This window comes from Harpia harpyja, chromosome 6, assembly GCF_026419915.1.
Source record: "Harpia harpyja isolate bHarHar1 chromosome 6, bHarHar1 primary haplotype, whole genome shotgun sequence".
Taxonomy (NCBI): domain Eukaryota; kingdom Metazoa; phylum Chordata; class Aves; order Accipitriformes; family Accipitridae; genus Harpia; species Harpia harpyja.
Window position 1 is genome coordinate 18,502,802 of NC_068945.1, and position 12,412 is coordinate 18,515,213.

Sequence of the window (12,412 nt, forward strand, 5' to 3'; positions counted from 1 at the left end):
AGAGAACAGACTCAAGATAGGGAAGGATTTAACGTGACTTACATTAAACTTTCAAACCTAAAAATACAGCGTTAATTCATTGCAGCATTGTACAGATTTTTAAGCACAAGGTGAGAATATACCACTAAGTTACACGTTTAGAAGAGGCTATGGGAGAAGATGGTACATCTACATGCACATTTAAGAACACAGTATAAGCTGCATTTGCCTTCAACATGACAAATCCAAGGTTACATCAGGAAGGGGAAAAAGGACAACTTTGCCAGTGAGGTTAGCAGTAGCACAGTCCCACAGATGGAATTTTTTTTAAGTATCTTTTGCTGTTACAGGTGTTGGTGGTCTTCCACCTTTAGCTGCTTTACATTATCTTCATTTACAATTTTCTTTCTGGATGTAGCACTTGAGATGAGAGTCTGGTGACCATCACCGTGCTATGTTACAGTTAACATATCTTACAGTAACAGACTGAAGGAACTGGGCTTGTTCAGCTTGGAAAAGAGAAGGCTTCAAAGGACCTATGAGCAGCCTGCCCATACCTATGAGGAGGTTGTCGGGCTGACAACCAGGCTCTTCCAGCAAGAAAGGGTGTAAGTTGCAACAAAGTAAGGTCAAACAGGATAAAAGGAAAAAATTTTCCACCATTAATACTGTCAAGCAGTGGAACAAGTTGCCTCAAAAGGTTGTAAAGGCTCTGTCACCTTCAGTTTTTCAAGACTTGGCTGGATAAAGCCCTGACTAAGCTGGTCGTTGCTCGGAGCTGGTCTTGCTTTGGGCAGGAAGTTAGACTAGAAACCTCCTGAGGCCCTCTCCCACTTGAGTTAGCTTACAATTCTACTTACTCTTTTTGTGGCACCCTTCCTGAAACCAGGGCTGGCAGCCTGATCCTTATGCTTTACTTACCTGACACGATTACTAAGCATGTCATTGCTGCTGCCTAATCAGCTAGATGGATCAATATGAAAAACAGTGCAAAACAAATTTATTGCCAACTCATGTCCAAGTGTTCAAAGGAATGATGGGTCTGATTGATACCAGGGATTCCACAGGGCGAAAAAATAAACTACTCTTTAGCCAAAAAAGGGAATAAATCATGGTAGATTAGGTTCTTAGACCTCTATCTGGTCCAAGTTATTTGCTGCAATTACAGCCTTCAGATGCTAGTTGCTAATGTAGCAAAACCAACTTCTCCTGTTTGCAGGAATAGTTTGTGTTGGTGCAGCTACACCTATAGATGTCACAGGAACACATTCACCACTGGGCAGAGCCATGGTACTGCACAGAACAAGAGTTAGGGATTTAGGCACTGGAGTTTGAAAATTATGCCTTCAGTTACACTTAAGCAAGTTTTATAAATGGACTTGCTCTTCCATAAACCATATAATCAACAGAAGAACAGAGATTATTGTCAGACATCATAATATCCTTTAATATTACTGGATGCAACATATATTATTATCTTCCATGCAATTTGACCTGAACTTTAAATAGATTAGACAACTGGTTTGTTTCTGCAACACTTAAAATGAGTGTGGCTATGACAAGTGTTAAATTATAAAGTAAACATTCCTTATGGTTGCCTAAACTCATCGGATTCTAAGTGTCATCAGATCCATGTAAGACCACCCTAGCTAAACCGTGCTACTTCCAGATGCAGGGTATCAACATAGTGTGCTACCTGCCCTGTATAATGTTAAAATTGCTAGCGTTTTTTAAAGTTTAATGTAGAAATCATAGAAGTCTTACTAGAGGTTATGCTGTTTCAAGAAAGCCAATGAACATGGCTTATAATTGTGATGAGACCACTGCTCCATTATGTAATAAACTCATTCTACACTTCTAAATTTTTTTTTCTTTTTCACATACAGCAGAACACATACTCTGCTGAACTCTACCACCCTGAGATTCATGTACTCAGACACTAAATTTGGTCCTATCTGACTCACAGCTATGCTTATGAGGACCAATGTTTTGTTCCCTAAAAGGATTTTCATGCAGGAAATGGCATGAAAAATTGGCAAAAGCCAAAGCAAGTAAGTATTTGCCCATATACAAGATTCTTTTAATTGGTCATAGCTACTACTCTGAAATTTGTTAAGTTACAACAATTTCAAAGCAAGTTTATGTTTACATGTTCACAGACTGTACTTCCAGATGTGTAAAAATCCAGGAAGTACTTGATGGTAAATAAAAACAGAAACATGCAGCATCAGTAACATCAAAAGAAAGGTATCCGTGGTTTTTCTTCCAGACCTAGCAAAAGTACATGGTGAAAGGAGATTGCTTGTTACTACTTAAAATACATTTGCATTGCTGTTAATGTCACCTCCATTCACCAGTTCTGTCTGTTGACTTTTGTCAGATTAAAGTCCTAACTTCACAGACACTTCTGCGTAAGCGTTAATACTATGTTTGGGCTTGGTACTTTTAGTTGCAACTACCCCCTCAGACTACAAACTCATAACACAGACTTACTTAAACTGGGTTTGTATATGTAGCTAAGATGCTAAAAGATGCTATGTAGTAACCAAATCTGATATTTCAAGGAGGCTGAGCGATGACAGTGTAACATTAATTATAGTTTAACTTTCCTCTTAATGAGGTATGATCAGCAATGCAAAGACAGGCAGGGCTCTAAGTAGAGACAATGGGGAAGCCCAGACTCACAGGCAAGGACTGGAATGACAGTGGAGACCTGTGGTGGGAACAAGTAGGGAAGCAATCTGGTGGTACAAAAGTCACCAGCTATTTCTCCAAGGTGCTTGTTTTCTGAAAGAGGTCTTCCATCTGTAAACTTTACACTCATATGTACATGATAGATAATCAGTAAACAGTCCATGTTACTTGCTTGATTTTGTTTGATATGACTAGCTGCTCTAAAACATCTCGGGAACGATCTGCAAAAGAACCAAGGAATTTCTTGTTATTCATTCAGAATATATATAGGTGGTGTTTAGAAATTAGGTAAACAGCAAAATAGTTCAATTATGTACCTGCATTTATGTTTGTCTTGCTATTACAATATCACACTTCAGATATACCTGTAGTAATTCAAACCCACTTGGTTCTTTCTCTAATCACATAACTGTAAAGCATCGCCAACCAACCAACTGAACTTAAAAACCCAAGATAGATGTTACTCTCTTAAGTTTGGTTTTTTTTCAGGCTGACCAGTCCTACTCCATTCCACTGTTTCTTGAATGGACGCTGTTCTGTACTTTTGGAAAAGAGTAGGGGTTTAAGATGCTAACGTATTTTTCTGAAGTCTTATCATCAACTCTGGGTCTTCATCAGCATGTTGAGGAGAGGAAAATGGGAAAGAAAAAAAATCCGTATCTGAAGGTTGCCATGTTTCAAAGCAAAACTCTCGCCTTGCTTTGAAAATCTCAGTGTCTGATTATTGTTTTATCTAGTAAGTTACTATATGTTTGGGATTATTTACAAAGTATAGTGTGCTTTTCCAGGGAGCAAGAAGATACTGTAAGGAAGTAATTACTCTTCTTACTCCCTGCATGATTTGACCTACCTGTTACCAATGGGCATCCATGGAACAGAAAAATGTGTATCTTTGGACAACAAGTAAGGACTGCTTCCACAGCAACATCAGTCAGATTCACACAGCGTTCCATGTGGATCTCCTGTTATGAAAATAGTAGTAACAAAAGCCTGTCAGAGCACCCATAGTTTTGAGAGCAGAGCTTTCCTTTGCCCAACCATTTTCAGAGATCCCCACCCAGAAGAAATTATGACTTACTACTCCTCTGTGCATTGACCCCATATGTGGTCCTGTACAGACCATGAAAATATCCTCAGGAAAAATAAGACAGCTTTTCTATAAAGAGTTGAAACTAAAAACACAAACCCAAGTTTTCCCAAAACACATATATCACTCAAGACAACTAAGAAAACTTTTCAGGGAGATTCTACAGTGTTTGAGTCCCATCAGTTTTCCTATGACATGCATCCTCCTAGTAATTTGTTGTCCAGGATAAAAGAACCCAAACTGAATTCTGCAGTTTCCCAAAACAGGCAGGATTCACGAGTCTCTGCTGTATTTCCTAATATCTATCTCTATGTCTACATAGTTCCTAAAAGAAGTCTAAGAACTTCTTCCAAGATTAGACTAAAACCTGCTCTCTTCTTCATTTCTGTGCAGTTGTAAAACTAGTACCTGTTGTATGTATGTAAAGGGAACTAGGCCTTAAGCCTCATTGTTTCTAAGACTATTCATAATAGACATATAACTAATGATTAGAGATTGCTTTAGATGTGATTAATAGAATGCAGGTGCTTATAAAACAATATGCATAAGCTGCTTATTTGTCCTATGTGTAGCCCCCACCATGGCTGGCTTAAAACCCAGTCAAGCTGAATCAACAGAAGAAGGATCATACATCTTAGACCTAAGACATGGGCGTAAGTGATTAACCTTAGAGCAAGATAAATTAATAGAATAGCCTGAGTGATTTTCAGAAATTCAAAGGTGACCTTTGATGTGTAAGAAGACAAGTGACTGTGGTGACCAAAGACCTTCTGCCTACGACCACTAACTTCAGAGGAACCGGGACACGAGAATTGATAAGATGATGAATGATAACGACACGGGAACTGAGAGTGACTGGAAAATTACAAAGACTTTGGACTGGGATAATGCGTGGTAAAAAGGTATAGAAGACCGAGAAATTTTTGGAAGCTTGCCATTCACTGCGGTGGTGGCCCAACTCTGAGTTGTTAATAAAGCAAACCTAGAGAAACCCACGTTTGAAAATCGTTTAACTGAGAGAAGGGGAGTTAAGGGAATCTTAGTAGATATAGTAGATATGGATGTAGATTGGAACTGTTTAATAATTATCTAGCTTGTAATGAAGTTAAAGGAATTTCAATAGAAGTAGACATAGCCCAAGGGGATGAGAAATGATGTTTAACGTTTACATTGTTGAAACTAACTGAAGCAAGAGATAGTTCCTGATAAGAAGCAGAAGCCGACCCCAAGAACTAGCCAAGACCCCAAGAACCAGCCAAGACCGGCCTTGTGATTTAGATAAATGCCAAGAAGCGACTGAGTCTGCGCAGGGACAGAAGGTTAGGAGTTCACCGTGAGGAAGATATGCAGCCTTCATCTTCACGACCCCCGACGACGACCACAAGGAGGCACTGCGCAGGCACAGCTGGGAGGAACTTAGGGAAATGACTTCTTGGAACTAATTTTAATATGAAGTGGGGATAGGTCATGCATATGTATAGGCGTATTGGGAAATCTTATGTATATGCAACACTTGACTGTTTAAATTTGAAGTGAGTTGCCAGGTCAGGCGCGCAGGACTTTGGCGGGACTACCCTCCCATGCTGCCCAGCGCTGGATAAACATACCTACTTTACAATCTCACTGATTGTGGAGCCTGTTTCCGCACATCATAACAATGTGCTAGAGAAAGAATAAATGCAGAATAAATTAACAGATTATTACAACTTTTTTTTTCCTCTGAACTGCCTTACTTATTAATAAATATAACATCCAAGAAGAAATGCAGAAAAGAGACTATCAAATCTAATGAAAATAGGATTTGGGAAAATATACTTCAGGGATCTTGGGATAAAAATAAAAAACCTCCCATTGTTTTATTGTGAAAGAGTGTCTTTCCAAATGATAAACTCCAAGGATCTTGAAAGAGCACAGAAATGAAAGGGACCTTTTGTAATAAATCCAACTTTGTACAGAATGATGACACAGAAAACAAGAACTGTATTCTCAAAAGCAAGATATACAAAAGCTGATATATTGTTTTTAGTTCATTTTACTAAGTGAAATGTGGAATCTGAATGCCTCTAAATGAAGTAAAAAGATTTATAAATCTGCCTGCTAGTTACAGTTTGAGAATTTTAAAGACCCTACTGTTTTCACCGTGTACCTGACATTAGATCACTGTCTATAAACTTGCACTTTGATGACATGAAACAGAGGTATGAGGATTGTGAGACAGACAAGGAAAAGTTACACTGAAGAAGAGATTGTAGCAAATAATTCCATATTCTCTACTAAATTTCTTTTCCTTACTGCTTGTAAACTAAAAGACTTAACCCATTCTAGCTGTTTATAGTGACAGAACACAACTTTTGTTTTTAAAATTGTCATTCCACAGAAAAACATTAAATTTTGCCTTACTAAAACTGCACAGACTGCGCCCACCCACCCCCCACCCCCCCCCCCGAAAAAAAAAACCAAATGCAAAAGCACTTAAATACATGGCTTTTAAGAATGTGGAAACAAGTACTGAGCATAGGAAAACAAGCAAGCAAAATCCATAGTACTATTCAGTCTGGCATGACTGAAATTTCTCACTAGTTCTTCTGAAATCAAAACCCACCACCTCAACATTACTTTCTTGAAGACTTATAGATGAAGCAGGTCTTATGTAAGCTACCTAACTTGGTCTTCCTGACCCGGTACAGCTTCCACAGGCATCCATGAGCAGCACACACAAAAGAAAACCTGCGCACTTTCAAAGAAATAGTAACTACAGCAACGTGATCAGGAAACACCAAAGGCCACATTTTGTAGCTGGAAATTTTTATTAAAAATAAATGGCACTGCATTTATATGGCTTGAAGAAAAAGGGCTTACGCACAAGAATATAATTCTCTACAAACTGTGAACAGTTAATAATACAGAAGAGGGAAGATAATACTGACAGAATAATTATAGCAATATTGCTGGAAAATAGTTCAAATCCCACCAGGAAACCTCTAGAAACTTTACAGAACCCCGCTCTACTCAATAGCAAACCCAAAACTTATCACAATAAACCTATGAAAAAACTTGTTATAATATTTGTGTTTTAAGACATGTACTGAAGACTTTTTGAGAGTGACCTAGTCCAAATGACCTAATCCAAATCACAGTGATACACGTTGATTTACATCTGTAGGCTGGATATGAGAGGTGTCTTTTGAAGACTACCTGCATAGTCTCAGGGTTGTCTAGAAAATCTGGAATCAATGTTTTGCTACAGCTATAGGTGTAACCAGCTATAAGACAAAGACATTTTCAAGTCACTGCTAGCATATAAAAAAAAGATCTCTCATTGCTATGGTCTGAAAAATAATAATTTCATCTTGTACCGCAAGACTTAACAAGACTAAAAAGATTGTCCAAAATAGACAAGATCAGCTGGAAAAAACCAAAACCAAATCTAACTGTTCGCCCTCCAAATAAAACAGTAACAGTTCTATTTTTTGCAGGTTATTAATATGTGAGAGACTGAAAGAGTTAATGTCTCAAGCATTGTGGTGGGGCAAGTTCTGCTTAAAGACAAACTCTGCATAACAAGGAACCGTGCACACCAAGGAACCACAGGTGAAAAGCAGCCGCTGAGCACCCATCAGCAACAGGACCCAGGAGGGGAGGGTGAGCTGCAGGGTGGGCAGCTCCCTGTTCTGATAAGCTGTTCTGATACAAAGATCAAACAACGGTCACATCTGCAGGGAAGGGGAAGTTACTCCCCAAAGGACCCCCAAGCTCACCAACCCATTTCCCGAAGGTTACACCTAATTAGCCCAATGAGTTTGAGTGCCTGTCCAAAGGAGGGACAAGGAGATGATAAAAGGAGAAGCTCCACGAGCCTGTGCCCACCCAAACGGGACCCCTCAGCTGACTGGACCAACGCTGGACACAGGACAGGTGAAATCTTTCTCTCTTCCTTCTTCTCTCCCTGTCTTCTTCTCTCTTTCCACAATCCCTACACCTCATCCCTTTAGACATAAACCACTGACCAACTCTGGGACTAGGAGTGGATCCAGTCACCCCTGGGCTCCTCTCTGAGGAGTCCAGAAAGCAAGGGGCTCCGCTCTGAACCTCCTGACCCAACAGGAAGGATCACTGTCTTCCCTGAATTGATGTACATGGTTATCGCGGGTTACACGGTTTACAGAGGTAGTTCCAAGCCAATTCCTGTTGTGAGAAACCATGTCACCTACTGTTATGCCTCCCAAGTTCAGTTTGCTTTGCCATGAATAAAATGTTTAACTGATCGTTTGGTGTCACTTCACCTTAATTTAGGGAATGAGGGAATTCCAAACTCAACACAACTCCCTGGTCTGTCCAGCCCGTGTTGTGACATAATACTGTCAGTTGACCCAGATTTGGTATTTTGTTTAGGGTTGGTTTTTTTATTAAACACTATAAATTTGTTTCCCATCTTAGTTTCCAGATTAATAGCTTGGATTCAGAACCAGCCTTTACAAAAGCAAAAAACCCCACACAGATAAGAAATGTAATATATAGAAAAGTAGATAATTTATGGTAAGAGGTATGGGGTGCCTCTTCTCCATCTTTTTATCACTAAGTGCCTAGAGAATCTTTATGCAAAGACAACTTCATTTTCACAGTTGCTTTCATGAGTTAGAGATTTACCTATGCAGAAGTGCTAACTGATTTCTTAAATCCATGAAATTGTCCACATTACAAATTCTGCCTCAGTGTTCAACAGAATCAATAACTCCAAAGAAATCAAGGGAAAAAGTTAAGCATTCATTTGCATTTATTATACAGCTCTCTAAACCAACATGAGTTAAAATAATCATACTACATTCAACAGAAGAAAACATTTTGAAAAGACTGAGGGTCTCAAAAAGCTGGTCTGGGGCACTGCTACAGAGAGACAGAAAATATTCAATTCACAATCAAAATCAGGGCAAATGTGTATACAAAGGCAAAAGTCAGTCAATAAAAACCATCCCTCAGAAGTAATACTGATAATAATTTAAAAATGCAGGTATTTGCTTTTGTTCATTTCTTTGTTATTAGGTTAAGTAAGTTACCTTTAAATTCTTTGAACATGTTCCACTCACTAGTGCTACAACGCCATCATCTGTTACCTAGAGAAAAAAACACGTTGTTACTAACAACTAACAACTAACACAGCTATTTGGGGGGGAAAAAATTACATTCATTTATTCACTCCCTGCAGTCACTGAATACACTTAACATTACAGTATTTTCTTCCCAACTAAGCTTGTAGAGAAAATTATTCAAGTATTAAACACTGCTGCATTTTACTGCCATGTGCTTTCTACCCAGATGTTTCCAACTGTGTAACTGCTATTTCTGCAGCTTCCTTGTCTCACTTAACAGTGGGTACACTACTACGGTCAGAACATGGCACTTTAAATTTATTAGGTTTAAAGCATTTCTGCTATACCTAGACCAATTTTTCTCCTGTTTTCAGGACTGCTGGAGATGTTCCTTAAGTTTCTTGGGTTGGGAAAAAAAAAGTAATCATAGCCATCTTTTATCTGCTGTCTTACTTTTACTTATCTTGAAGCAAACCAGTTACATAAGACAAAAATCCCTCAAACAAGCAGTCTTACAGCAGTCATCATACGCTCACACTAAAAGGTTTCTCAAAATGATTGGCTACAGCCAGCCACGAAGCAATGATTACCTGCAAGAGAGAGGAGAGAGACAAAAGACATTTCTTTCCTTAGAAAGGCAAGAAAGGCCAATTTATTCATTTGCTTCCAGGAAGAAAATTGATTAAACTTCCTCCCCACTTCAAAAGCTGGATTGGTTATCAGATCCGTCACACAGGTTTTTTTCATAGAGTTTATATTAGATGGCAGGAATAGTAGTCATCACATATACACAGTAAGGCTCAGCCAAATTTGACAGCTAGAATCCAGAGGCCACAAGCTTCATTTCTGTTAAAGATTTGATTATTCCCATTGCACAGATTGTCTTACTGCCTTCTGGCCCTCTATTGCAAGTCTACCGTACAGAGCTGTAATAGAAAGGGTCAGATCAGTGCAAACAGAGAACAGACAGGAACGTCCCAGCATGGATGCACATAAAGACCTATAAGAATGGCAGGTATTGTCAGTACCTAGCTTAGCAGGTCATCAAGACAACAGCACATTTAGTTCCTCAAGACATCCAGACCAGGAGACAAAGGGCAGTAAATGAATAAATTCTAGTAACTCCCATAGGTGGGACAGAATGGAGAGAGTAATCACTGTCAGTTCCTAAAGGGTATAAAACAGCACATTCAAAACCAGTGCATGGTCACCAACCTAAGACCAACCCGAGTAAAGTGATGAAGATTTGATAGCCTGTGTCCCTTATCCTCCACCTCATCAAAACAAACCTGGATCAGACTGCCTGGTTGGTGCATGAACACCGGGAGAGACCATCTGAAAGCTACTGTCTTGATGCTTGTGAGCATATGGTTATGACAGCGTGAGAGCATGAAACCAGTTTTCTATCTAAACAAAGTCCCCTGACTTCCCTGTATGAGCTCACAGCAACCACTGTTACACTATTACTAGTGTTGCAGTATTGTCTCCTACTCTGTTGCATATCTACATGCATTGTCCATAATGCCACATCTGCCCATCCTCATCAAGGGATACACTCATATTGGGGATAAACCACCTGCAGTTAGTACCAAGCCACAAATACATCAGCTTCTTGGTACAGACCAGTTGTTACCGAACTCCGTATGCATCTCTCACAAAGGCTTACATAGCCCAGTACCAGCAGTTACGTACATTAGCAACCCAGCTCCGTTCTACATGAGAAGCGTCTGCACAGATGAAACTGCTAACCTGCAACACTCCTGCTTTTGCCAAAACATTTTGCAGAGAACTAAACTGTCCCACACCCTACATAGAAAACTGCTGCAGTCTGCACAGCCTTTTCAGGCAAGGTTCTTCCCACAATTATTTGCCATACAATGAGTCAATGAACATTAAAGAGGAAATGTACTGTTTAATTAGTGCAGGGATTTGGATTCTTGAGACTGTGTTTCTACCTGTTAATACTGCGGGATTTAGACGCCACTAGAAGGAGAGTAGTAAGTACCGGGTTTATGTATAAAACCTACCTCCTCAGAATGGTACTATAGGCGTAGTGATAAGTAAACATATATTTCTTATGGGGTCTTGGGCCAGTGTAGCAGAGTTCTTCAGGCCAAGCTTCCACTCACTCTCTGTGTGCGCACAGGAGACACAGAGCTACAGCTCCTTCTTAGTTCAATCCTTCCCTTGCCTCACCCACCCCATTTCTTGTTATTTAGTACCACTTCTATACCTTCTACTTACTGTATTTCATCTCTGCAGTCACCAGATGAGCCTATTTTTAAAATAGCTACATCACCTTGAGGCATTTGGCCCCTTTGTAGTCTAGCTCACATCTGCTTCCTTGTTCCTGCAAGTGAACTGTGCCCTTCTTTGCCTGTTCATTTATGTCCAACGTGCTCACTGTTTTACTCTTTCATACAGCTTTGCCAGTTCCACTTGATATTTTTACTATGCATTCTGGCACTCAAACACAGTATGGTTAGGCCTCGCAATCTCTACAGGCATGAGCCATCCATAGTTTCTCTGCTTCATCCTAAACTTATTTCATTTATACCTAGTATATGTTTCCATGTATTTTTAGTCAAATGAAATTCAGAATTCTAGTGTATTGTCACCATATGATTATCAGAAAGGAAAAAAAAAATGTGGAAATGTTTAGTTACTCAAGAAGCTTTAATCTCATTTAAAACATATACAGGGAAACGTAGCTATTTCCTATAAAAGAAGAGAGACGCAAAGGAATAAAAAAGTAATGAAATAAGTTTGAAGAAATAGAGTTAAATGATAATTATGAAAATTACCAAAAAAAAGATTAAAATACTTTTGATGCCCTACTTCTGGAAAAACTGAAAGAAGAATACAATCTAAAATAAGAACCTGCTACGTGTTTTCCAGATCTGGCACTTCATTACGAATGCTCTGTGCTTGACTCACATTCAACATAATCACTCACCATCACAGTCAACTGAACACTACACTTACTGCAAAAAATTCTTTCCCTCACTTCATTATCTTACTGTAATTATGAAGTATGTTACAGTATTGCTGTTGCAGCTGTCTTCCCCCTTCCCATGCTAAATACTAACTGTTGTTAAATCCTCTTACCTGCCCTTCCTGACATTGTAAATGTCATTCTTTCTGCGTTGACTGTATAACATAACTCTGACAAGCCATTCAGAAGGCACAGTCACTCTTGAACTAGAACTAATTATGAAGTGTTCACTTCTACTAGGGACTTACATTGTTTGACATCCTATATTATTATTACTCAAGTCAGTTTGTCCTAACTGAAAGCAGACAATAATCTGTCCAAGATTCTACTTTTTTGAAATGAAATATTTTGGATTACTTTACAACTTGAAGATAATGATTGCACTAAATAAAGATACTGAAAAAAATCTCCAATATTAGGTATATTCTAATAAAAGTTTATCTTTGGTCCACAATACATGCTGTAATACCAAAATGTTTATTTTTCTGGTTACCAAGATGCAAAATGTATCTTTCCTTTTCCTTGAGAGGAGGAAACTGGAAGTGAACTGTGGTCCTAAATCTTGTAAAG

General features: G+C 39.0%; 1 protein-coding gene across 7 annotated transcripts in view; it reads right to left on the reverse strand.

The window, feature by feature from the left end:
- Positions 1-11: 11 nt before the first annotated feature.
- The window catches only part of AMN1 (antagonist of mitotic exit network 1 homolog), a 35,828-nt gene continuing 23,427 nt past the window's right edge, over positions 12-12,412 (reverse strand). For all 7 annotated transcript variants that reach the window (XM_052790659.1, XM_052790664.1, XM_052790660.1 and 4 more), the window contains 3 exons: positions 8,815-8,871; positions 3,524-3,635; positions 12-2,894 (listed from right to left, as the gene is read on the reverse strand). In XM_052790659.1, the coding sequence (XP_052646619.1) occupies positions 2,821-2,894; positions 3,524-3,635; positions 8,815-8,871 (243 nt within the window). In that variant the 3' untranslated portion in view covers positions 12-2,820. The remainder of the gene's footprint in view (positions 2,895-3,523; positions 3,636-8,814; positions 8,872-12,412) is intronic.